This window comes from Lathyrus oleraceus, chromosome 7 (genome assembly GCF_024323335.1).
Source record: "Lathyrus oleraceus cultivar Zhongwan6 chromosome 7, CAAS_Psat_ZW6_1.0, whole genome shotgun sequence".
NCBI classification, from domain to species: domain Eukaryota; kingdom Viridiplantae; phylum Streptophyta; class Magnoliopsida; order Fabales; family Fabaceae; genus Lathyrus; species Lathyrus oleraceus.
The window spans coordinates 544423475-544451203 of NC_066585.1; the positions used below are offsets into that span (position 1 = coordinate 544423475).

General features: G+C 33.2%; 1 protein-coding gene across 2 annotated transcripts; it reads right to left on the bottom strand.

Moving 5' to 3' along the window:
• Window positions 1–16090: 16090 nt before the first annotated feature.
• On the bottom strand, window positions 16091–26428 carry LOC127105392 (uncharacterized). Of its 2 annotated transcripts, XM_051042574.1 has the most exons (16): window positions 26272–26428; window positions 24906–25131; window positions 24694–24822; window positions 24405–24612; window positions 23244–23390; window positions 22867–22941; window positions 22464–22535; window positions 21357–21428; window positions 20502–20573; window positions 20286–20357; window positions 19519–19590; window positions 19029–19100; window positions 18610–18753; window positions 17617–17688; window positions 16915–17061; window positions 16091–16449 (listed from the first exon to the last, which is right to left on the bottom strand). In XM_051042574.1, the coding sequence occupies exons 2-16, from the start codon at window positions 25098–25100 to the stop codon at window positions 16265–16267; spliced, it is 1734 nt and encodes a 577-aa protein (XP_050898531.1). In that variant the 5' UTR covers window positions 25101–25131; window positions 26272–26428; the 3' UTR covers window positions 16091–16264. The 2 variants fall into 2 exon arrangements, with proteins under 2 accessions (XP_050898531.1, XP_050898532.1); XM_051042575.1 differs by lacking the exon at window positions 16091–16449 and having other exon boundaries at window positions 16915–17027.
• Window positions 26429–27729: the final 1301 nt, after the last annotated feature.

A 27729-nucleotide genomic window follows, 5' to 3' on the forward strand; every position in this document is an offset into this window, starting at 1 on the left:
GCATTACCCTTGTTTGTTTTAGGTATTCTATTTTATTTAATTTAGATATTCTTGAACTTTATTTTAGTTATCATGTTCTTTTAATTTTGTTTGAATTAGTTTAACTATTTTTTTTTATTCTTTAACTAATTTAAAATATTTTTAAATAAAAAGTATACAATTAAATTGTGTTATTATATGTACTCTCGATATTGTTTTATTAAGATTGTAATGGATTTCTAAAATAATGATTTCTAAAATATTTATTTTATTAAGTTATGAAAATATGATTATGTGTTACATATGAAATTTAGTTTCGTGCTATTAATTTATTTAATAAACGGTTTGACCGTAAGTTTAACCGATTGAACTAGTTGAACCTTAAACCGAAAATTGCACCGATTCGATCTCCGATCCGATTTTTAAAATAATGATTTGATAAATGTGTATTTCTTAAGAAAATGATTATATGTGCTGATTTTAATGATAAAATTAATACTATCATTTACTCTCTCTATCTCACAATATGCGTCCTTTTTTCTATTTTTATTTGCCTCAAATTGTTTATCCATTTAGAATATCAATGTGATATTTATAATTTTTAAATAACTTACATTTATTTATTATATTTTAAATCATATAACTACTTCAGTATCTATTATTAATAAGGTTACTTTAGTAAATGATACTCGTTTTATCATTGAAATCTATATAATTAATCATTATTTTAGAAAAATGTGAAAATCTCACAAAGGACGCCAATTGTGAGACAAATAGAGTATTAGAATATTTTATTAATTACTCCATAGTTAATACTCGCATTTTAGTTTCCAATGCAATTCTAATACTTATCTTCCAATCATGTTCTCTAACTAATACTCTCAATTTATTATTTTATCGCTCTCCATTTATGATAATTCAAATACACCAATAGTAAACAATGATAGTTTGATAAAAATATTATTCTCTCTCTTTTATTTATTGCATTTTTTAAATTGGTGTGAAATGATCCACTATGACAATTATTTTGGGACGAAGGGAGTAAAATAGTTGAATAAAGTGAAAATTAATAAATAAAAGTATATAAATGAAATAATAATAATAAATTGTGTATTGATATTGTAAATAGATAATTATTTTAAGAAAGATAATGTTTAGTGCTTGAAGCACTTTTAGTGATGAGAGAAAGAGAGAATAAGGAAATAAATATTATATTATTGAATTGAATGTTAATTAAAACTGAATTACAAAGTTTCTATTTATATACACCTAAGTGACTTGGCTATTAAGTGAAATAACAAACTAAGTAACAAACCCTAAACTCTAATTAGCTTTGGGCTTGCGCTACACAACTCAACTTGGATTATATCTAATATCTTAACATACCCCCTATAATCCAAGTTGTCGAAACACACTAATCACTATCGATCTGAAATATTTCTAATTTATTTCTCAACATTAGGAACCTGCCGATCTTCAATCCTTTGGTGAAAATATCATCCAATTGTGCTTCACTTGAGCAATGCCTAACTTCAAGTTCACCTCAATTCACCTTCTCCCTTAAGACGTAAAATCTAGCTTCTATGTGCTTACTTCTTCCATGTAAAACTGGCTTCTTCGTAAGATTTATGGTTGACTTATTGTCGATCTGCAGTACCATAGGTTTCTTCATTCTCTCTCTTTCTCTCCTCACTAAAAGTGTCTCATGCACTAACAAATTGGTTCGATATGCAAAGATACATGAGTTAAATCATCCATCTTGAATCTCTTGAGTATCTCCTTGACATACTTTCTTTGATGTAGCATCATACCTTGCTTCGACATTTGAAATTCCATGCCTAGGAAGTATGACAAATTTCCCAGATCCGACATTTCAAATTCCTTCTTCATCAGTTCTTTGAACTTTGACAAGTTCTTCAAGCTATTTTCAGTTACTAGCAACTCATCAACATATAAGTAGATGATTGTTATATCTTGTGCCACAACCTAAACATAAACACCATACTCAGATTTGCATTTGACGAATCCATATTCGACCAAGTATGAGTCGATCTTATTCTTTCATGCCCTAGGTGTCTGCTTGAGACCATAAAGTGCTTTGTGCAACTTATATACTTTCCTTGCTTCTTCCTGAATCACAAATCCAGGAGGTTGTGTGACATACACCTTTTCATCTAAAGGTCCGTTCAAAAATGTCAATTTCACATCTGAGTGAAATGTCGACCAACCTACCTTATGTGCCAAGGTTACCACTAGTCGAACAGTTTCTAATCTTGCGACATGTGCAAAGACTTCAGAATAGTTGAGTCCTACTCGCTGAAGAAATCCTCGAGCTACCAATCTCGCCTTATGTCTTGCTATAGACCCATCAATATTATGCTTCAACTTGAACACCCATTTCACTTCGATAGCTTTTGTATGTGCTGGAAATTCGACTAACTCCCATGTGTTGTTTCTTTCGATTGTTTGTTACTCTTCGACCATAATAGACTTACACTTCATATTCTTTAAAGCCTCGTTATAGTTGATTGGTTCATCACCTAGAAGTAAAGCAAAATGAACTAGTTCTCCATCTATTGTGACTTCTTCATCACCAACCACTTCATAGTCTTGAAGTCTTGTTGGACGAGCTCTAGTTCTTTGAGGTCTCTGGATTGTGCTAGCCATAACCTCTCCTTATTTGACTGTGTTGGGTATGTTAGCAACAACTTTGACTTCAACTGAAATATCGATAATATCTTCGACTTCGACATCATTACCTTGGATCTATACCACACACACTCAATCTTTAGAGTTGAGTACCACAAAAATTATTTTTTTGGTTCAAGGTTGAAGATGATGATGATTATCTAAATAATATCACACAACCCAATATAGATCTCACTAGAACAATGTTCTATGAAATATTTCACATGGTTGAAACAAGGAGAGGATGTGTTTGTGAATGGAAGAACACACTCTGAGTTTTTCTCAAGATTTGTGAAAGTGTGGAGTTATGAATGTGTGAGAATTTTATATTTTGTGTGTTATGGAGAAAAATGACAAAAAGATTTTATATAAGTGCTATAGGTAGACACAAAAGTGAGAGAAAATAAACACTGAATTAAGTCAAATCATACAATTATGATTTGAATTAGATGAAAGAATCACTTGAGTCAAGATGATAAAATCTGGATAGGTAAGTTTTAATTTGAATCATAATTTGATACTTGTGATTTGAGTCAAGAAGTTACTTGATTTGAATCACGGTTAACTTTTATAGTTTGTTTGGTCATGATTCGAGTCAAGATGTTTTCTGATTCGAGTCAGAATATACCTTGTTTCGAATCAGAAATAAGAGGTAAAATCCTGATTTCCAATTGAGTTTTTGATTCAAATAAGTTATATGCTTGATTTGAATCAAGCATAAAAAATACCATGTTTTAAGTTTTCTAAGTGTTATTCAAGACACATATATGTTGACTTTTGACTAACTTGTTCATCATAAAAAAACATATTGAGAAGAATTAAATCTATCTTATTGAATGTAAGGAATGACACAAGGTACAATCTACAACAAACGGTCAAACTACAATCAAATTAATGAAAGCAATAAGTCAAATTATAAAAAATCAAAAATGTTACAAAACATCAAAACACTGATGAAAAAGTGCGAGGATAACACTGTTAACGACATTGCAATTTTAGTTTCCCCTTTTTTTACGTTTGACAAATTTGAGATATTATTTGATTTGATTTTTTATTTGAATCCAACTATTGATCAACAGACAATTGACCCACAAGCTCTTGAGTGCATTGATACAAATCTTAAGCTTTCAAATCCCCCGGCGTTCAACACTTAATGCACGTAAAGAATTTGATATATATTACTCTCTCATAAGCTTCTCCTCCTTTGACAAAAATAAAAAAGAAAGAAGCAAAAAAGGATAAAACGCATATCAGATAAATCTCAACATGTAATCACATTACATTTTGAAATGCCACACAATAACGGACGCATAAATCACAATCACGCAAATGAAACGAAAAGACGCACATAAACACAATTCCAGACAATATTAAAGCAAATATGAGATCATTGGCGCAGAAAAAAATAAACAACATACAACATGTTAAGCGATATAAATAGCTAAAACCACACCATTAGATTCAGATACCAAAAGTAACAATTCACAAAATTAATACAGAAAAAAATATCTAGAACATAATATTAAACATGAAACAAATATGGTATACAGTAATATGGAATGCATGCTAAAATGATGGTGGAAAATCTGAGTCAAATAGATCGGATGAAGCTGTAAGATCTTCGAAGTTAAAATAAAAAAGTCAAACAATTCTAAGTGATGGTTTTCTTGACCGATTCAAATTGAATGATCAATCTTTATTCCCTGACCTTAGCAGCTTCCTCTTGCCTAGCTTCCCTTTCACAGGCTTCTTCTAAGGCCTTTTCTTCTTGTGCAATCTGGCGATCTCCTCTAGCATGTGGCTTCGGCAACTTCAACATCTAGCATGGAAATCATACAACATTCTCTAGGCTTAGCAATAACAAACAATCTAAAGACACAAACTTTGATATAGGCTTTGACTGGCGAAGGTGAATGAGCAAAAAACACATGAGTATCTTTCCATGACACATATCCTTCAAGAGCTTCCACAACCAACATGTACATGTCCTCATAAACTTTATCCAATTCACTTATGGTCAGCGTTGCATAGGTACGGCTACGTACCCAGTACCCGGTACGGGTACTGGTACAGAGTATGATATTTTTAGAAAAACTAAGGTACGGGTACGTTAGTATAATTTTTTAAAATACAATTATAAAAATAACAAAGGTGTTATATTGTTTAAATAACAACAAAACATTAAAATTACAAAATAATTTGCTTTAAAAAAATTAATATTTGCGCAATAATATAAATAAATTACACTTAAAAAGTATTCATAAATCATGATATCATTAAAAAGAACTGTTTCTAGTTCAGGTTTATCGAGACAAAGACTAACAACTTCAAAAATATCAACTACATCAAATAGATTTCATTCATCTCCACCAATATCCCACATTTTTGTTACTCCAACATTATAAACCTTAATATGAGAAGACAATTATTTGTATGAACAAAAACCTAAATCCTCGGTCCTCTTTGAATTGAGCCTATTCCTTTTCAATGAGTGAATAAATTTAATTATGCTCCAATTTCTCTCCACAGAAGATAAAGAACTTGGTTGTGAAAGAACTTTTTTTATTTCTAAATAGAATAATTAACCTAACTTTTACTTAGGAAAAAAAGTCCAAATCATACCATCCGAAAAAAATTAAAAAAAATTGGGTACATGGTACCAAATATGTACCGGTTAGTATACCATCTTAAAAAAAACAAAAAAAATTGATACGACTTTGGTGCGTACCGTTCGCGTACCGTACGAGTACCGGTACCCGGTACCCGGTACCGGTACTTTATCTAAAATGGAGTACCCGTGCTTTAGAGCTTATGGTACATCATAAACATGTCTGTGTGATCAGCTCTGAAAAAGTTCCTCGACTTGCGGTAAAGGATCTTCACAAGTAATCCAATGCAACATTCTCAAGTCACATTTCAATTAACTAATATGGAAATTCGTTACATACATATGCTATTTGAAAAGTGATTTTGAAACTGACGCCACAAACCTAGTACATTTAAACTCGCAAAAATGGTTGTGGGATTCACTTCAATGCCCTTATACTCAATACCAAAATAAGAAGAGGAAGACCTTGAACCTCTCAGTAAAAGATTTAAAGGAACCAGTAAGTTTTCTAAACCCTCCTCTATTAATATTATTAGTTTCCAAAAAAAGTTCTTCCATTCTATTCTCCCAAACGAAACTCACCAAAAATCACCATAACTATCACCATCACCGCCCCAACTATAATTCCAACATACTTATGTTTGAGGAATACTCATCATAACTTAAAACAATACCCTATTTGATTGAAACTCACAATCCCTCTAGTTAAATCCCATCACATCCCTTGCCTCCACACACCCGTCAGTGATTCCTCACATTCAACTTCAATAAAACATGATAGAAGACTCTTCCTTAACCCCCACCTGCACCAGACTCTTAGGTTTGTTAGGAAGGGAGGTCTTCAAAAAATATATATTTTATAAATATAGAAAAATCTGTGACATTTTTTGAAAAAAAAGATTTGTATAAAATGATAAATTTATCATTATTATATTTTCAATTTTCAAAATACTATAATAACATAAATTATATTTAAACAATTTGTATAAATCCTCTAAAACCCTCCAAACCTCTCTTCTAATATGATTTTTAGTTCTCCAAAATTAGAGGAATTTTGATTTATAAATAAAAATAACCCCCCACCTAAATCCTTATATTTTCTTTATGTCAATCATTCTCTTTTTTCAAAGCTTTTCCCTCCAAACTCCCAAACAAGTCTTAGGCTTAAGTTTTGTTTGGGAGTTTGGAGGGGAGGAGAATAACGGGTTTTGAAAAATTATTTTAGAAAAAATAAAGAAATCTAACATTTTTTGATTTTTTTTTTTGTTTAGAATGATAAAATAATATTTGTCATTAATATTTTTTTAATTTTTGAAATATTATAATAATAAAAATTATATTTGAACAATTTGTCTAAGCCCTCTAAAACTCTCATCCAATACAAATTTTGAGTTCTCGCAAATTAGATGATTTTTGGTGTTATGAATAAACACAAACCCTCTAAAACCCTTTCAATCAAAATATTTCTATTCTTTTCACTCAATCTTTCCTATTTTTCAAAATCATCCCCTCTTTTCCCCTCTAAAATCCCAAACAATGGCTTAATGTATGTCAATGAATGAGTTACACACATTTGATGCTTCCATCAATCGTCATGAAAAACATAGAGAAAGATCTCTCCCACAACTAAATATTGTTGTTGCCACCAAATCTGAGATGAAACAAACCCTATAACTTATGGGAAATGCTCCTTCCACCCTTATGGATGCTCCCACACCACCGTGAAAAGTCCATAATGTCCCTAACACCCAAAGATACATCTCTGGACGCACCTATTCTCGCCATTTCTAAGATAAAATTGAAGAGACATCCCTTTTATGTTAAAATTTAATTCGGAGATGCATCTCCTATGTGTAAAAAGTGCGTCCAAAGATGCATTTCTGTAAACATCATTTATTCAAAAATGTGTGGATGGTCCAGAGATGCATCTTCAGACGATATTCTTTCATATCTTGCATCAAACCCTTTCCTCTTTCTCCTTTTTCATTTTCTCAAAAGTTTTCTAAAACAACTCATTTGAGCTTTGTCTCTCCCAACCATTAAAGCATATTTTCATTGCTTTGAAGCATCGGTGTAACTCTTTCTTCTCCTTTCTAGGATCTCATAACACCCAAGCTTCTTTTTCTCATCAATCAATTTTATTTGGTAAGTTTTTCAAATTTTGTTTTCTTTTTATGTTTTGATTTGTAGTTGGTTTTTTAAGTTACATTACTTGTTTTAGGCACATTCAATAGTAGTTTAAATGAAATAAATAGGCTAGAAGAACATGCATTGAGTTTATTAGGAACTGGTAGGGCATAAAAGGGGTTTCGGACATGGGAGGAAAATTACAGGTTTGTCTAGAGATGCATCTCCAGATTTGCTTTGAAATGTTTCTGAATATACATCTCCAGGTTATACTCAGTAAAAAAAAGGGGTGATTTTATGAATTTCTCTAGACATATTGTTTATATTTGTCCCTGTTTATAACGCATGTGCAATGACTGAGGACAACACTAGTTGGATTAGGCTCGAGCGTGTGTCTTAAACTAAATCGGTACGACGTGAGAGAGTTGTAGCGAGGACCACGAGGCCATAAGTTGTTGATAACCTGTTTGATGCTCCATATACTTCGTCGCCCCGACCTTCAGGTTCTCATAGTTGAATCTCTCAGGCATCTCAGGCATATGATGCAGCAGAACCTGAAGGTCCTAAGGCCTTTGTTGACCCTAAAGCCTCTGAAGTCCAGGAGGAAGCCGATCTGAATTCCCCATTAGGGAGTTAGGAGGGACACTTGACACCTTACTTTATTATTATGCAGAGCATGCTGCTAGGCATGTCTGACATGGAGAGGTATATTTATTTTCTTTTGCAATACATATGTTGTCAACTAATTAAATCAATATTGATGCTTATGTTTTGTTTTTACATGAGCGTTATTGTTCGAAAATGATTAACCATGGCAGGAAGATACTGAAGGTGCCACAACTCAGGGTTGCTCGATTCATTTATGCTATCTGATATTACGGTCTTGGCGGTGTATGTTCTTTTACGTACATAACCATAAACCATAACATGCAGGCGACTTTTGCAGAGAGGTTGCACTCAGAGACATCATCTTTCCATATACTTATAGGCGAGATGACCAACACTTTGGATGACGTCTCATGCCTCCTGCATCTTCTCACCGGGGAGAGATTACTGGACCACAAGAGGATCGAGCGAGAGGAATGGGTCGACATGATGGTTACCCGGTTGGGGGCTGGCCATGGTAAGGCGGAGGAGTAAGAAACTCGCACTAGAGGTGCTCATGTTGGGTTTGTCTTTTGGAAAACCTTTATAAAGGCCATTTGTAAGGGCCTTGTATGCCGTAGGTGGTGATATGTAGGTTGAGTACCACCGACATTGGGCGAGGTGTTACCTCATGTTATTGGTTGGCGTGTCCTGTTCGTGGAAAAAAGTGCAACATATGTCAATGTGGTCTATCTCAAGTACTTCACAGACCTGAGTGCGACTCACGAGTACAATTGAGGGCCTCTTATTTGGTCTACCTGTACTCGAAGTTGGGTGAGGCTTGTCTTTAGTAGATAAAGCATATGACGGGCTATTGCACGCTGCTTACGGTAATTTCTTATTACTAATGTTTTTATAACTCATTTGTTACACTTGTGTTAAGAGTCCCACATCAGATAATATATGACCTGAATATGTGTTTATAAGTGGAGGTAATCCTCACTCTACCAACCGGTTTTGTAGGGTTGAGTTAGGCTCAACCATATTTCTTAACATGGAATCCGAGCCCGGTTTAAGATCCGATGAGCCACTTAGTATGATTTCCGCTATCAGGCCATCCACCATTTATTTCCACGCTTCAGTTGTCTAGTCCTAAGCGTGATGGTGTGTGTTAAGAGTCTCACATCAGATAGTATATGGCCTGAACATTTGTTTATAAGTGGGGGCAATCCTCACTCTACCAACCAGTTTTGTAGGGTTGAGTTAGGCTCAACCATACTTCTTAACAACTTGTTATTAAGATTGTATCCTAACCATTTTTAGGGATGAATCATCTCCCACTTCCCTCGCATCATTGGTTTGAAGTTGTGCCTGACTACACAGAGAACTTGCCTCGTGAAGCCGCTTTTATTTCGTATGGGATGGTGCAATTGAGCCATTTAGAGTCTCTCTTAACCATATTGTACCATATGACGCTTGTTTCATACCATACAATGGTCACCGCCAAACACTTCAGTTTGACGTCATTTCGTTATACTTCGGCTGGCTGGGATGTGGGGAATCTCTTATGTATCCTTATCTGCCCGAGCGAGTGATGCATCATTTTGACTGTTTATAGATAATTCTGATACCTTCCCATGATTCTGCTCCACCCGACGTGCGCCACAGAGATCTACAAACGATACTGGATGATTTCGAGAGTCACCTGGTATCATAGGAGTATCGTCGGGAGTCAGCTCATGTACGTTAGGCTTATGTTGAAGGTTACTTGACATGGTTCTATAGGGTATCACACCATATAATGACGCCAGATGCTCCTGGAGGACTACATATGTCAGCTAACCAGGAGGTACTTAAGGTTCGGATGAGCAGACAGAGAGCGTGGTGACGATATGTCGGTGTATTACAGGGATGAGTAGACTTTCCATAGAGTCAGGACTCTTTGAGGATGACAGTCCTCAGTTGTCCTTAGTGGAACACGTGGTTTTCGAGTTACAAAAGGCCGTGCAATATAGACACATAGGCCGGGGGTAGACATACATACCCAGTAGTTTATATTGAGATGTATTATTATTTTATTTTATTTGCATTTTTGGACAAAAGTTATGTATGAATTTTTTTGAATTTTTTATACTAATGTATGCATTTTTACCTTCCTTTAACTTTAATATAACTTCATTTTACTTTGATTCTACTTTAATATAAGTTAATATAAACTGGCCTCACAAAAATTGGATGTTTGAAAATTAATGTTGTTATGATATGATTAAGGAAGCATTTCGGAAATGCATCTCCGAAATAATTTCTCGTTTGTATTTCCCACACTTTGAACAACTTTTAGAGGACATTTTGGAGATGCATATCCGAATACACCAACTACCACACAGTAAGATGAATGCCCGAACCATATTTTTGTTCAAAATGAGGTGGATCTAAAAAAAAAAGCATTTTAATTGTGATTTAGATGCGTCCGAAGATGCATCTCCAAATGCATGAAGGAAAATTTTGGATTTTCAAGGGTGTGATATGTTTATGTAAGAGTCTAATGAGCAATCCCCTAACTTATTTTAGATATCTCCAGATGCGTGAAGAGCAATTTTGAATTTTCAAGGATATAATATGCTTATATAAGGGTCTAATAAATAATCCCTAACTTATTTTTAAAAGAGTACCCAAACTCTAGGATAGATCTTTCTCAACATTTGTGTGTTGTTTCTACTGAATTTCTTGTGTTATTTGATTAGTCTTATGTTTTCATTGTTCTATTTTTATATATTATGTTATGTTTGTTATATTTTTAATATAAATATGTTTATGTTCAATATTTGTGATATTTTTAATTTTTAATATTGCCTCGTTTAAATTATTTATCACATTCTCAAATATATTTACCTCGTCTAAACACACCATAAAATTTGTTTTACACAATGAAGAGAAGACCAAAAGACAAGTTCAAATAGCATGAAATTTAGTTAGATACTCTTGTGAATTAATATCGTCAAAAACAAATCAAACATATATAAAAGATTGAGTTTCTTAAACAAACACAAGAAATCCTATAAAATTTTACGAAAGAGAGAATAAAGAAGAAGAAGAAAATTAGAATTAGTTATAACTGTTTTACTATTCACTTTCTCCATTAGGATTTAAAGATTACAAGTGAATAACAACAAGCAAAACTCCTCTTAACAACCTGAGAGAACTAGTCTATTTATAGACTAGACTACTAAGCTAATTTATGCTACAAGATAACTTAAATAGTTAGGCTTAAACAAAAGGTATAATTTGGCATGCTAAAAAACCTAGCAATTTCGACTACTACATACTTGAGCATACTTTGACTACAACATGTAGGAACAACATGTGAACAGACTTCGACTACATGCTAAACCTTTGTCGAACCAAGAAGTTACCCTTGTAGAGACTAGAGTTCGATCCAAATTCTCACAAATATCCACCTTAGAACAAACTCTACAACATCAAGGAAACAAACTAGCTTTCTTTATGCAGCTTTATCAACTGCATACATTGGAAAAACTTGCAGCTTGACAATGTCTTGGTGATCATATCAACAACATTGTCTTTATTCAAAACTTCCAGCTCTTGGACTTATCTACGCTCGATTATCTCTCTAACGAAATGCAGTCTCACATCGATGTGCTTCTTCACTCATGATAGGCTGAATTCTTCGACATATGTATTGCACTTTGACTATCACATTTAATAGTGATAACTCGACCTTGAAGTTTCAGCTCTTTAGCAAAACCTTCAAGCCACAATGCTTCTTTCACAACTTCAGTGAGGGAAATATACTCCGCTGCAGTGGTTGATAAGACAACAATCTTATGAAGTGTCATTTTCCAACAGATTATTGTGCCAAACATAATGAACACGTCTGAAAATAATTTTTTTGAAATCCATACAACTTGCACAATTAGAGTCGACAAATCCTTCGATTTCTACTTGCTATCATCCCTAAAGGCTCCACCATAAATCAGGAAACTGTTGAGAGACTCATTTATGTACCTTAGAATTCACTTTAATACTTGTTAGCGTGCCTTCCTAGGATTGTCCATATACATGCTTACAAGACTCACTTCATATGTTATGTTTGGGCTCGTATAGACCATAACATACATCAAAGAACCTATTATAATAACATATAGATTTTATTCATATAGGCTCTTTTGACTTCGGTACTAGGACTCTGAGTCGAGCTCAGCTTAAACTGAGGATTAGTCAGAGTTATAACAAGCTTTGAATTCGACATGCCAAACTTGTCGAGAATCTTCTTCAGGTATCTCTCTTGAGATATGCATAATCTTGACTGCTTTCTATCTCTTTGGATATCAATCCCAAGAATCTTGGAGCAACTCCCAGATCCTTCATGTCGAATCCTTATCGAGTTCAACCTTCACCTTTATAACATATTAGACACTGCTGTTTGCTATGAGGATGTCATCCACATAAAGCAACAAAATAACAAGTGAATTTCCAGGTTAAAATCTGAAGTAAACACAGTGTTCAAACTGGCTCCTAATAAAACTCATGTGTGTCATGAACTTGTCGAATTTCCTATTCCATTGTCGAGGAGATTGTTTCAGGCCATACAACGACCTATTCAGCTTGCACACATAATCTTCCTTTCCCTTTCCTATATACCCTTCAGGTTGCCTCATCAGGATTGTTTCATCTATATCACCATATAAGAAGACAATCTTCACATCCATCTATTCAAGTTCTAGGTCGAACTTCGCCACCATTGAAAAGCAACATTCGAATGGATATATTCTTTACAACTAGTGAGAACACATCATTGAAGTCAATACCTTATTTTTGAGTGAACCCCCTAGCAACAAACCTTTCCTTGAATCACTTCGACACCACTCATTCGATTCATTCCTTAACCTTGAAAATCCACTTACAACTGACTAACCTGGCCCCGTTGCAGGTTTCTCGATCAACTCCCAAGTATTGTTATCATGAAGAGATTTAATCTCATCTTCCATAGTTTTCAGTCACTCAGTCTTGTTTCGACTCCTCACAACTTCCTTATACTCTATATGTTTTTCATCAAGGACCTCACTTGCAGAGATTAAGGCAAATGCTATTAGATCTGCATAACCAAGTCTCTGAGGTAGCTTGATGACTCTTCTCGACCTATGTCTTGCCAGCAGGTAGTCATTTTCAGTCTCCTCGTCTTCATCAATAACTTGTGTTGCTTCTTCAACTTCATTTGGATTATGCAATCATCAATATGCTCCACCTCAACATGAATCTCTTCATGTTCCAGCTATTCTTTAGAGATCTTCGTACTTCGACCAACGTCATCAATTTTCTTGAACGCCATTTATGCTTCATTGAAAACTACATCTCGACTTGTGATACACCTCTCGTGACCTGGCTCTAGGCACCACAACCTATAAGCGTTTACTCCTTCATAGTATCCAATAAACATACATCTTAGAGCTTTAGGTTCGACCTTGTCTTGCCTAATGTGAGCATATGCTAAACAACCAAATACTCCAAGTCTGTCGAGATTAGGTGGATGTTTCGACCATACTTCTTCAGGTGTTTTCATCCCTAGGGCAATCGAGGAGCACCTATTTATCAGGTATGTTGCACTCACAACAACTTCTGCCCAAAACACCTTCTTTAATCCCGCACTAACCAACATGCACATCACTCTTTTCAGAATGATTCGATTAAATCTTTCAGCCAAACCATTTTGTTAGGGAGTTCCCGATGTAGTTATGTATCTTGCAATACCAGACGCAACACAATATTTGTCGAAAGCATCATTGTAAAATTCAAGACCATTGTCGGTCCTCAACCTCTTGACCTTCCTTTCAGTTTGGTTTTCGATTATGGTCTTTCAACTTTTAAAAATTTTAAAAGTTCCATCCTTAACTTTCTGAATGAATACTCATAATTTTATGGAATGATCATAAACTATGGATAGGAAATACTTTACACATGAGTGTGAAGGATTCCTTGTAGGCCCCCAAAGATAAGCATGAATGTAATCAAGTAATCCATGTGTTCTTTATTTATCTTTGTTAAACTTCGTTCTACAGGATTTACCAAATATACAAGGTTCACAAAACTCTAGTTTTTTGACCTTGTCACCACACAACAGATTTTGTTTCGATAATTCGACCAAGCCTCTTTCACTGACATTATCAAGTCTCTTGTGTCATAGCTCAATCTTGGACACAGGTTTTGTGAACTCCATATCTGCCGAACCATTTACAATCTCAGACTCAAGGTATACAAGCCTTGTTATTTTAAGTCTCTTAAGATTTCCTTCGACCCCTCCATAACCCTTGGGATACTTTGCTCTCCTTTGAAAACATATCCTTTCTTGTCAAATTCACCAAGAGAAATAAAATTTCTTTTAAAATCAGGTATACCTGACATCAGTCAATATATAGTCTTATTGACTAATCATTGAGCTTGAATATCACAAGTCCAATACCTGCAATTTTACAAGCTTTGTTGTTTTCCAACAACACTGGTCCACCATCTTGTTCACATAATTCCTCAAACACGTCTTTATTTGGAGTCATGTGTCAAGTACAACCCGAATCCATAATCCACTCATTTCCAGAGTCACTGCTTGAAACTACCAGGACATTAGATGATTCATAACCATCTTGCACAATGACTGCATTACCATTATCCTTTCAACCATTGTTATTCAGTCAATCAGGGCACATCTTTCTTGTATAACTTTCCTTCCTATAATGTTAACACTTAATAGCAGAAGTATTACCACCATAAGAATGTTGTAAAACTTTACCCTTCTTCTCAAACCTACCATCTTTCTTCAAGAATTTCCCCTTAACGAACAAACCTTCACCAATTATCGATGACTTGTGCTCCTTTCGTTCGTTCAAATCCTTAGAGTAGAAGACTGATTGAACATCTTCAAAGGTCAAAGAATTTCTTTCATACAAGAGAGTTTATTTGAAATGGGTATGAGACTTAGGTAAAGTACACAACAACAACAACAACAACAACAACAACACTTCATCAGCAACTTTGACCTCAATATTCTCAAGATCAAGAATCAACTTGTTGAACGTATCCAGTTGCTTAGCCAATACTCTGTCTTCACTCATCTTGATGGAATACAAAGTTTGCTTAAGATAAAGACGATTTACCAACAATTTCGTCATGTACAGACCTTCGAGTTTCGTCCACACACCACCTGCAATTTTCTCCTTCGAAACCTGTCGGAGAACCTTAATACCAAGGCTCAATAAAATGGTGTTGTGGGCTTTCTCGATCATCGCCGTCTTCCCCTTCTCTATTAGACCAACATCCATCTTCTCCATCCTTTCAACGTTTCTAACAAACACTGTTGAACAAGTAGGACTTGCCTCTTCAAACGCCACAAACCGAAATCATTCACACTGATGAATTTCTCAATCTCATACTATGTTGACGACATCTTCTCCTCCACGCTCACAACACCAGTTTGTTGTAAATTGATGTTGTCAAGAACATATCAAACATATGAGAAAGATTTAGTTTTTTGAACAAACACAAAAAATCCTATTAGATTTTACGAAAGAGAGAGAGAAGAAGGAAGAAGAAAATTAAGATTGATTATAACTCTTTTACTATTCACTTTCTCTATTATGGTTTAATTTAAAGATTACAAGTGAATAACAACAATCAAAACTCCTCTCAAAAACCTGAGAAAACTAATCTATTGTTATACTACTAAACTAACTTAGACTACAAACTAACTTAAACAATTGAACTTAAACAATAGACCCAATTCGACAGGCTAACAAACCTAACAATTTTGACTACTACATATTTGAGCACACTTCGACAACAGCTTGCAGGATAACCATGTGAACATACTTCGACTACAAACTAAACCTTTGTCGAATCAAGAAGCTATCATTGTCGAGACTAGAGTTCGATCCAAATTCTCACGGATACCAATATTCTTTGGTCAACCACAATATTCTTCGGTCAACCAAATTCTTCTAAGTTTGAATTTTTTTTTAAATAAGAAAATATAACAAATGTTTGTTCGGCAATTTGTCACCTTGTAATTTTAAAGGCAGATATACATTAGCATCATACACAAACAAACACTTACTTTAAGTAGAACGAAAAAACCCTTCGTACTATAGGGAGGCAATTCATACCCTTCCACATATCCATTAGCCTATGTACAATTTGAGACAGTTTAATGCTTTTCTAGCATATCAATACGATTCATATATACATAGATTAGAACACAGCCCTAACCAACTACTCGGGCCTAAAGCTTACCAAATTAGGTAGGTGTATTGATTTAATTTTCTTTATGTCGTTTGCTGTCACCTTACAAGACTCCAATGTCAGAGATCTCAAGTTTTTCAGCGTTTTCAAATGCTGCAGTCCAGCCGAGGTAATGCGCGAATTTGAAAGATTCAAAGAAACCAACCCAGTGAGCCCTGAAATCGTGACCATAAACATGTGAGTGCAGACAAATATTTCTAACTACAATGAGTTTGGCAGGTATGCCTAGGCAAAAAAATCGAACAGTTCATTTTATATAATGTTTCTGGCCCCGTCCCTAATTGCATGCATGTATTTTGAAACAAAGACAGTCACAACCCAACCTTAGCATAGATTAGTGTGGAATTTAGATGTTTTGTGTAGGAATTCGAATAAATCTTCATACATTTCCTAACTACTAGAACCTTGAACAACAAACTAATTGTTGCAATTAGGATTTTCACAAATAGACAGCCTTAAGCAAAAAGTATCAATTCAAGTCTAATCAACGAGTCAAGCCTTAACTTTCTTTTCACATTAACACCTCTGGCTATTTAGGTTTTCAACATGGGCAAGAGATAAATGAAGCAACCAAAATGAAACAACGATTATCAAATAAAAACAGAGGCTTGCAAAATTACCAGCAATCAACTCCACTGTTTTGTTCGTAAGGTGACTGTTTTGTGATAAATTTAAGCACTTTAACGAAGTAAGCTCTTTGATATTTTTCACACCAGCATCAGTCAATCCACCACTGCATATTTCCAAGGACCTTAGGTTCTTGAATTCTGTTTCACAATAAAGTTTGAAAATAACTGACTTCAAATTACAATTGACATTAGTTCTATCAAAGAACCAGCAGTAACATGCAGTTACTTCTAAAGAACACAGCTGACCAAAAGAATTATGATTGAATTTGGAGATTAATTATTTGACAAAATAAATTCATCAAGCTACTGTGATGTCAGCCAGAGGAGTTTAATTGTTCCACACGAGTCTAACAAAACTTGACTAAAACAGATGTAGTTAAAATGACTACTTAAATACTTCAGTTGTAAAGAAAAGTGAGATTTAGTGATCAGATCAAAGCACCAAAAATAATATATTTCAAGAAACCTAAGCATTGAAAAAGGGAGGCAGGCATATTCCAATTACATTTCAGATCAAATCAAGCTCATGCATATTGAACAATACGTCTGATCAACATTTTTCAGCTTTCTTATATAAAAGCAAGCAAAAATAAGTAAAAGGCCAAAAGATATAAGAAAACCAAAAAGTATAGACAATATATCCAAAAATAATCACTTTGTAGTAAACAAATACGCCAATGGCATGCTACATACTTTTCAAATAAGTTGTCCCGACATCTGTGATTCGAGCGCCGAATAAATCAAGGTCAGTGAGGCCAGTCAAACCTGCATCAGCAAATTCAAATGATGCATGTAGCAAAATTAAGCTTAAGCCAGAAAGCCAGAGAGCCAAAGCCAGAGAGCCAGAGCCAGAGAGCCAGAGCCAGAGCCAGAGCCAGAATACTTTACACTTAGAATTAATCAAATATATGTTTGGAAAAGAAAAAAATTGTAATGTCAGGGAAAGACTAGCTAAAATTTATGATAATTATTTTCAAGTCTCTGGTGGTTTGGCATGTGTGAAGAAGCTCAAGAAACACCAATAAATAGGAGAGTAAACAGCGTAAATCAGGTCGCAGATGGTCCAATATTTAGATGTAGAGACTAATGAAAACTATAAAAGTGTGGTTGTTTCAAGATATGCAAAACTATCCTGGAAAAGTGACCTGGGGAATGTAAAATTTCCATGTTTGGTATAAATTTAAAAAATATATTCTGCGTATTATTGATTCCCAGGAATATACTTCACACATACCGTCTTCTTTTCATTCCCGTGATAAAATGTAGGAATCTAACATTTTCATGGGACCAAAAATTATTTCAAAACTCAACCAACTATACGTTTACACTTTCACTTTATGTACTTACCAAACTTATAAGTTGTAGCTACGAATAAAATTTCGGATAATGGTATTAGGTATTCCTAGGAACTTAATTCCTGAAAATATTATTTTATACCTTGAAACAAGTGCCCCTTAGGTCAAACCATCAAGCAAATTTGGATTCAAATAGTCAGTCATTATACATGATCATGAAGTTGTTTAATTTATGTAGCCAACCCCGTCTAGTGGGAAAAGGCTATAGTATTATTGGATTATAAAAAAAATTGGTAGCAAATCAATTAGATTGAAGATGAGTGCAGGTCACGTAAAAAAAAGAATTAAGGAAACCAATATTTGAATTGTAAATATTACATAGAACACATACTTGTAAGGGTTGCCAGTCCAGCATCTGTAATTTGGTAAGCATCCAAATTAAGCGACTTAAGAGATGAGAGTCCACACAATTTCCTTAAACCGCTATCACTAACAGCAGTGAAGGACAGATTTATTTTCTCCAGATTAGACAATCCTACAACAAATACAATAAAAGAATAATCAAAGGAACACTAGAATCATTGGCAAAGATAGTCAGCAAATTCTACGTCATAATCATCAGCACTTCGCCATTCAAAATTAACAAGGGATAAAGCTAAATCCAACAAGGAAAAATGCAACCAAAAACGCAGGAGACAGAAAGAAGCATAAATCAATTCCAAATGGCGAGACACAGAATATGAAGTCCAACCATAACTTTTCTTTCAAGTGCACAAACTTCGCAAATAATAATAAAGTGTCAGAACAAACCTGATAAATGCTCTAGGCCATTGTTTCCAACTTCCGTATCAGACAATTCCAAGCAGATCAATTGCTTATGACCTAGAAGCATTGTGAATAAAATGTGAGTCACGCATACTCTTAAGTCTTAAGATAGAAATGTGAATTTATAATGACAACAAGTAACATGCAACATAATCATTCTTTAAATTCATTATTTGCAGCAAATTATGGCATCTGTAAAGTAGATAATGTGCCAAGTTACCCTCATTTATTGTGGGACCACCAAAAAAACTCCATGTTTACCGTTATTTTTGGAGAAATATGAATGTCGTCACTTTTACCCTCATTTTCTTCTCTCGTCTCCTTATAAGGATAAAACTGGCTATCCATATTTCTATATTGGCTTCTACTCAGTTTTTCATTTATCTACCATACAAACGGAGATAGCTTTCTATCTCTTTCATCATCTGAACTAAATGTACAAGAAAAGGAAATATGAGTGAATTCAAGCATTTACCTGCCAAGTTCACCAATCCTTCATCACCAATCTTACATGAATCAAGGTTCAAGCTCTCCAACTTTGACAATGCTGATCAAAAGTATGCACAAGTGACAAAATTGTTAGATGCAATCATCTTCTTTCAAATATAATATTAGTAACTATCTTTATTCTACTCTAACAAATAGCATTTACATTTTTCTGTTATTTCTTTTACCAGTAAAGACATTATGCACACAGAAGTTCATAGTCTACAAAATAAGTTAATACAAGATCAATAGCTGAAAGCAGGATTATAACCATGAAACTCCACAAGATGGTAACACTATATATGTTTTGAACCAGATATTAGGACATGTCAACATAAATTCTAGAAAAGTAGGTTTGTCACAATGAGTCGTGTATGACACTACATATTTCAAAAATTGCAACAGAGTTATTGCTCTAGAAGATGACATCCAATATATATATATATATATATATATATATATATATATATATATATATATATATATATATATTTGAGAAAAAGATAGAGGTATTTACATCAAATTCGAGTAAACTTTCATTGTGAGCAACTTTCTGTTTACTTAAATATTCATACTTATATAATTGCACTTTTATACATTTATTTTGAACTGATTTGGGGCATTTGGCATTAAATTATGATTTCACATCATGCACTCTGTAGACAAGGTGATAATTTGCTCCCTAGCTGGCCATAAAGCGCGGGGCTGGGGGGATTGAAGAGAGGAAGATATAATTGAGCCAATATTTTAAATCACCTTTCAAATGAGCTAAACATGTATCTCCTATGTCATTAAATCCCAAGTTTAATACTTTCAACATTTCCAGTCCTGTAAAAAATCAAGGAAATGTTACCAATGACATTCCACGATAATTGTTATGGAGTCAAAAAGTAAAAGCATAGAACCCAATAAACATCCTGAAAAATATGTAATTATATCCTGAAAGAATTAGCTATAGAATTTTTAACTTACTCGAAAACTTTTCACACCCTCTGTCAGAAATATTGCATCTATTTAGATTCAAATTTGACAGTGCAGGAAGCTCTGGCAGGAAACATAACAATACTAAATCAGAAATCCAATGGGTATTACGTCATCATAAAGTTATTATATACGAGAAAGACATGATTAAGTCACACTTTGTACATCCAATTAACAGAGCTCGCGTTATTATAATAATATTAACAAATAGCAGTTGTTTCAAAATAAAAAAATTGAAACCTCTCCATTTTAATGACTCGAGGAAACACAACGTTAGAAACTCAATGCTACTATAGGAGACAAGATCGTTTCGAGAAGGAACATAAGGGCTAGAGAGATAACGGGTTGTGGGTTCAACTTCCCTACTAACATTTCTATCAACTAATTACTAACATTTGTCATTTAAAAAAATTTAAAAGAAACTCAATGCTACTAAAAAGGAAAAAGGGGAGTACTGCATGGACTCTATTAGAAACAAAATTTTGTTTCCTTTTGTTAAAGCATTAAGGTTTGTAGTTGGAACCACTACTCTCCCAACCGAGAAAACTAGTTTAAAAATAAGGAACAAAATCCAGATAAATATTTCTATGACGAGAATCAGATTCTTCTCCTCATGTTAAGTTTCACGACCAGTGGACTTCTAATATCAGAGTCTGCTTGGAGTGGTATGCTCAAGACATCCTATTAAACAGGTTTCAGCTTCAATCTTAAAGCACTTTCCCAGTCAAAAAAAAGAAAGAAAGAAAGCATAAAGCATTCATGGGATAATAAGGAAATTATGCCCTAAATATAAGCATCACAAAAAAATTATAAGAGTAAGCTTAAAGTTCAATGAAGGAATTCAACCTGCAAGAGAATCCAAGCATGCAGATGATACAAGGCACCCTTCAAGATTCAACAGGACAAGCTTCTGTAATCCTGGAATGAACCAACACAACATTGAAAACAGAAGAAAAACAACAACCGAACAATGATACCTGATATTTCTTTAACAGGGAAGCAGTGAAATCCTGCACTGGCACTAGGATGTACAACTTAGCAATATCAACGTTTCAAGGTAATTGGGAAATCATTACATCATCAAAGAAATATATTTCTAAGAAGGGATGTTTCAAAATTTATTTCTGGCTTTTACACAATTAAGATTGACTATCTAGCTGAAACTTCTAAAAATATAACTAAATTAATCTTCAAAATCAAACATCTATTCTTAAAATTGATTACTGATAATTACTGACAGAAATATATAGTCTTGAAAATATTTTATTATAAATAGTTCGGGGTAGAAGAAAATCTTGTTATACAGAAATGGGATTCCTATTACAAACATCAATCACCCTTTGCATCTTTATACACAATCACAAATACTTTGATGATAATGAAAATTTGGGGTTGAACCTATCACAAACGAGCATTATTACAAACGGTGTGTTTGTTTCAAGTTTAGAAGTAACATTCCTTAGAATCTTATTCCCATCATTATTATTACTTGGAATAATATTTCTATCCAATAGTTTGGTAAAAACTAAATTTTCTAAGAATATTTATAAAATTTATTTAATTTAAAAATTATAAAAAATAAAATAAATAAATAAATGTGAGTAGTAGTGGGGAGTTGTAGTTAGTTGAATTTTATTCCCATGGGAATGTTGGATTCCCATCCTTTAAACCTTGGAATAAAAATAGAAGAACCATGAGTAAATAAAGTTCCTGGGAATAAAATATGCCTTGAAATAATTTTTTAAAAATTGAATCAAACATGGGAATGTTGCATTCCCATGACAATGTTGCATTCCCATGACAATGTTCCCGGGAATATTTTTTAAAACCTTGAAACAAACACACCCAAAGAAATAAGAAACACATGAACACAATGACCCATAAACATGGTGTAAGATAATCATATAATCCCAAATGCTCTGAAAAAGAACAATAAAAGGCAGGGTACAATACCTCTTAGAAAACTGATGCCAAAATCAGTGACTTTACTACATGAAATCTCTAGACATATCAAGTTTGCAAGTTCTGGAAGCAAATTGAATCAAATAGATGTATAATTAGTTACTGAACTATGTGTCAAATAAGATGACAATGATATCTTCTATAAATACAAAGATACACTGACAAGTATATGGTTGTCAAACACAGTTGTCGCAATTTGTTCTTTCTAGAGAAATAAAACATTTTGTAGATTTTCACTCATGGCAGTTCAACTTTACTTGGGTGAAATGTGTGTAGGTTCTTAAAATGAAGCCAAGTGGAAATACACTAATGGCATTGAAGAAAGTCTCGACAACACAACTTCTATAAACTTTTGAGCTATTGTACCACCAAAAGGATGCAAGATGCAACAAACCTGATAGAGGCTTCATATCGGAATCTGTTATGCAATTACACCACTTCATATTGAGAGATTCCAACTTAGTTAAACCTGAAAAATATGGATCAAATAACTTGATTGAAGTTATGAAGAAATCAATTTTGGGTTTCTATCCATGCTGCACACAAATACTGTAATAGAATTCTTCTTCATTTTCCTATCCTCTTATTTGTGTTCTGCTATGTTCATATACAAACACAAATGTTATCCAGTAATAGTAAAGATTTACTTTTCACAAAAATTTACGTCTAAGCATATCTTTTGAATGTTGTTTAATGAGTAGTCGAAGTTCACTAAAGAGCATTGGTTAGTAAAGCTTTACTTTTCACACAAAGTTACACTTTAGAACCAACCTTGAAGATGGACAATGCCTCCATGAATCCCAGGACATCTCTCCAAATCCAACTTGACCAAGTTAACAAGACTAGAGAAGGCACTCATTCCTTGAGCCGATATTGAATCATTTCTTCTAAAACTCAAACATGTCAAGTTCGACAGACCTGGAATATGCCATTACAGATGTTGCAAACCATCAGTAAAAGCAACCTATAGACAATGCTTTTAGCCATAAGTAATCACACGAGCCAGATGAAGATTTTTTTGAAAAAAAATTATGCAACAAAAGGGCTTGGTAAATGGGTAGGTATGTTGAAAATGTCTTCACGGTGAAAATAATCATGTCAGCTTCACTAATGCAAAATTTCATTCTTTGAACATGATATATTAAAATGAGAAATTACAGTCAAATTAGAACAAAGTTAAAGGTCATATTTCATGAAGATGATCTGCATAGGATGTTCATATGCCTATTTTCAATATAACTGAAATATATTAGAAATAGGTGTGTCACTAATAAATAAATTTTCTGAAAAAGAGAAAGCTAGATGAGAAATTTTTGCTAAAAACCATTTCCAAAATTGGAAATTAACCGTCCCAAAAGCTTAATGATACAACAACAACACCCAAGCCTTTTCTGACAAGGTGAGGTCAGCTGTATAGATTAAAGTCATAAAACAATGTCATAATGCTTTGTCATGAATTAAACTCAGAGAGAGAGCATTTACTTCTAAATCCAAGTGCTTAATAATATTCAAATGTAATAAATGACCAAACACTAGCTGACCTAATCAACCACTTGAATGGTAGATGTTCTTAAAATAGAAATCATTTTTTATTACTATTTAAAAAAAAGACTTCTCTAAGAAAAGACATAGTAGTAGTTAGTTATTGTCATAAGAGAAACATTCTTATTAACTGGCATCATGAATATGCTAGATTAATTTTTAATGTGCTACCAAGAAGAGTGAAAATAAGACAATATGTATACTCATTTACACACTAATGCATGGGTATGGTTTAGCCAAGGAGCGCTGATAAGAAAGTATTGTTTTTCTATTTTTAGATGAATAAAAGACAAAATAAAGATGCCAAGGGACCAACACCCAAGTGCAGATATAAGAATAGATGAATGTTATTCCATAAAAAAGACACAAATACAGGAAAAGAAAGAATACCACTGATATAATCCAGTCCATGATCTGAAATTTGGTCACAGTAATTTAGATTTAAGGAAATGAGACTTTGACAATCTTTAAGGTAAGTCAATCCAAAATCAGTGACATCAGATCCAGAAAGATCTACCGAGAGTAAAGATGAACCCTGAGATGAGATGACATCCATCCAAGAATCATCAACACCGGCATATTCTCCCAAGTACAGATCCTGGCAATTAAGAGATAAAACTAACCACTTAGATCAAGGAGACATATGAGTCAGGTTCATAATTGATCTAATATGATTTACCTGGAGAGCACAATCTCTAAAAGCTTCAAGAGAACCACTAGTAAGACGACGAGAGTAGACCAAATTATTTAAAATTTGCTGACTTATATCACGTGGCAGCATAGAAAATGTGTTATGTCTATCCAAATCCTGTGTCGAATAAAGATTGCAGTGTGACTTAGACCAAAACATAGAGTCTGGATGGACAATGAAAACTTATCATTGAACAATACCTCGCTTATTTTCTGGACACACAAGTCCAGCAGTGATGGACATTCTCCCTTTTGTGCGCGTAAATCCATGGATGGATAAGAAAACGATGATGTCCACCATTTCAAACTCCCGCATTTGCAATATTTCTTTGAAAATCCTCTACTAAGATTATCTTCATCATCCTGCTCTTGCTTCCGAGAACACGCTCCACCCATAGACAAATTATTCTAGTAATCAAAATATTCACTAAAAAAGAAGCAGAATGCTAGCATCATCCACTCAATAACCAAAAATATATGTATGAAACCAAATTCACCATGTCAAAGAGAAAGAATACATTTTATTAGTCAAATATATGATTCAGGAAATTACACATCTTTTAAAACAGTTAACATTTTAGAAGAGCTTGTTTAGAATTCTGACATGATATAAGCACTTATATTAGCAATTAAGTACAATTACAAAAATAAGTATAAGCTATTTTTAACAAATAATTAACTAAAATAGCTTGTAAATTAAGCTTGCTGGAATGATAGCTGATTCAATAATACTTCTTTAAATGGTTTACTCAAAACTAAATTAAAAGCCAAGCCGAAGATCAAAATGATCAAATCAGGTACAAAAGTCTGAAAATGTCACAAACCTCAGCCTAACAAGCAATTTCCATATTTTGTCTTATCTTAAGCAAGATTCCACAGCATATATTTCTAGAAACATATATAAATTGCCACAATAATAAACCAAGCGATTCTATCACACAAGCATTAAAAGTTAAAACTAAAAATAAAGCACAACAAAACAAAGAAAACAACTCACTATAAAAAGTAGAAAACAAATCCATATCCAAATTCAAATTTAAAAATATAATTGATTCATCCTCATAACAATATACAAGTTCGAAACATCAACAAAATGAGTTAAATAACCAGACGAAAGTTAAAAATTACAAATAAAAACAATATCAAACCGCGGAGACTATTAAAATCTACAAATTAATTTCAAACAAGTATTTAAAAAAAAGCAACAAAAAACTGATTCATCCTCATAAAAATATAAAGCTCAGAACCAAAAAAAGAAGAAGCTGAATAACCGAGAAAAATAAATTCAAAAAAAAAGTAAACATAATCAAACGGAGACACTCCATAATCTACAAATGAATTTCAAAAAAGGAAACAAAAGAACGCATCAGATCAATCTCATACAAAAAATAATTCATGCTCATGAAAACTTACAAGTTCGGAGAAAATAAATCCAAATAATCGAGTAAAATAAACATAACAGAACCACAGACTCAGAAATTTATAAACTAATTTCAAACAACAATTCAAAAATGAAACAAAAAAAAAGCGCATAAACGAAAAACGATTGAGTTGAAGAAACCGTTACCCTGACATGATCGGTGAAGAAGATGACGAAGAATCGAAGCGATCGATGACCGAATGGCTCTAGTTGTAAGCGAAAGTGGAAAACGAAAACATGAAAGTGAGTGAAAGAAGAAAATAATAAGAGTGGCGTGAAGTGGTGTGTGTGGGGTTGTTGAACGAAAACCCGCGAATGCGACGTGGCTCGTTGCCGAACCTGTATCCGAGCCAACGATCGGATGACACGTGGAGTGAGATGGTATTTACTTTATCTATTTGAGGAGTGAATGGGACCCGAATTGGGTGCCTTGCGCATTATGTGCACGTAATGATGCAATTCTTGCCATTGATTTTAAACAATCAAATTGCTTCGTGGACATGTTAATGACAATTAATCAATCAATTACTATTATCAATAAACAATCATGGCATGTTTCTATAAAAAATCTCTTTATTAAGTAAGGCTAGGTTTTGTTAAAATTTGTAATTAATCTAATTGAATTGATTATTAAATTCTGAGAAAAATTGAAATTAGAATGTGTTGAAATTGAATAATTGTATAATTATTTCTCGTAATATATTTTGTGTCTGTTTTATATAAAATAAATTATGGCATCACTTTGATTTTTTTTATTAACTTTTTTTAAAATTATTTTCTATAGATTTATTGACTAACTTCACATCCTTTAGAAAAATAGTTAATTTATTAAGACTTTGTTTGAGAGAAGAATAAAGATTTTATATATATATATATATATATATATATATATATATATATATATATATATATATATATATATATATTATATATATATATATATATATATATATATATATATATAATTTTTTTTAATATTTTTTAAAATAATAATTTTTATATAAAAGAATAAAGAATATTGATATTTAAATATTTTTAATTTTAATATATTATAACAAAATAAATTATAATTGTTAAATTATACTTTTGATCCCCTATTTTGCTTTGTTCACGAATTTAATTCTCTTATTTTACTTTTAAATAATTTTAATCCTCGTCACTAATTTTGCTCCAAAAAACATTTATGTGTCGATTATTTTTAATATGTGTCATATTGTATATGTTAGGTCATTTATAATTAAACAAAAACAAATTATCAAATATTAATAATATTTTTAAATTGAACATAAAAAGGGAAATCGTTTGAATGTGTTCTTCATTGTCATAGGTCTCTTCGTTGCAATTGTTCTTCGTTTGCAGTTATCTTCGTTTACAACCATTGAGTTGCTTGAAAAAATCCTAACAACACATGTAAGTGCGTGGAAATTGTTAGGTGTGAATAGGGAAGTAAAAAATTGGTCTAAAAGGAAGTGAATAGACCCTTATTAAAAAAATTGAACCGTTATTTCAAAAATAATACCAGAGTTTTTCAAAAGATGCGAGCAGAAGGTTTGAAGTGAAAATATGAAAATTATATGTATATTGAAACTTAATCACGTTAACGCT

Excerpts from the sequence above, each read along its gene's own strand:
- LOC127105392 (XM_051042574.1), bottom strand. The coding sequence starts at position 25,100 with ATGGGTGGAGCGTGTTCTCGGAAGCAAGAGCAGGATGATGAAGATAAT. Across the intron at positions 22,942-23,243 it reads AGGCATTGTCCATCTTCAAG|GTTTAACTAAGTTGGAATCT; the intron begins GTTGGTTCTAAA and ends CATATTTTTCAG. Across the intron at positions 20,358-20,501 it reads AGGGTGTGAAAAGTTTTCGA|GACTGGAAATGTTGAAAGTA; the intron begins GTAAGTTAAAAA and ends GATTTTTTACAG.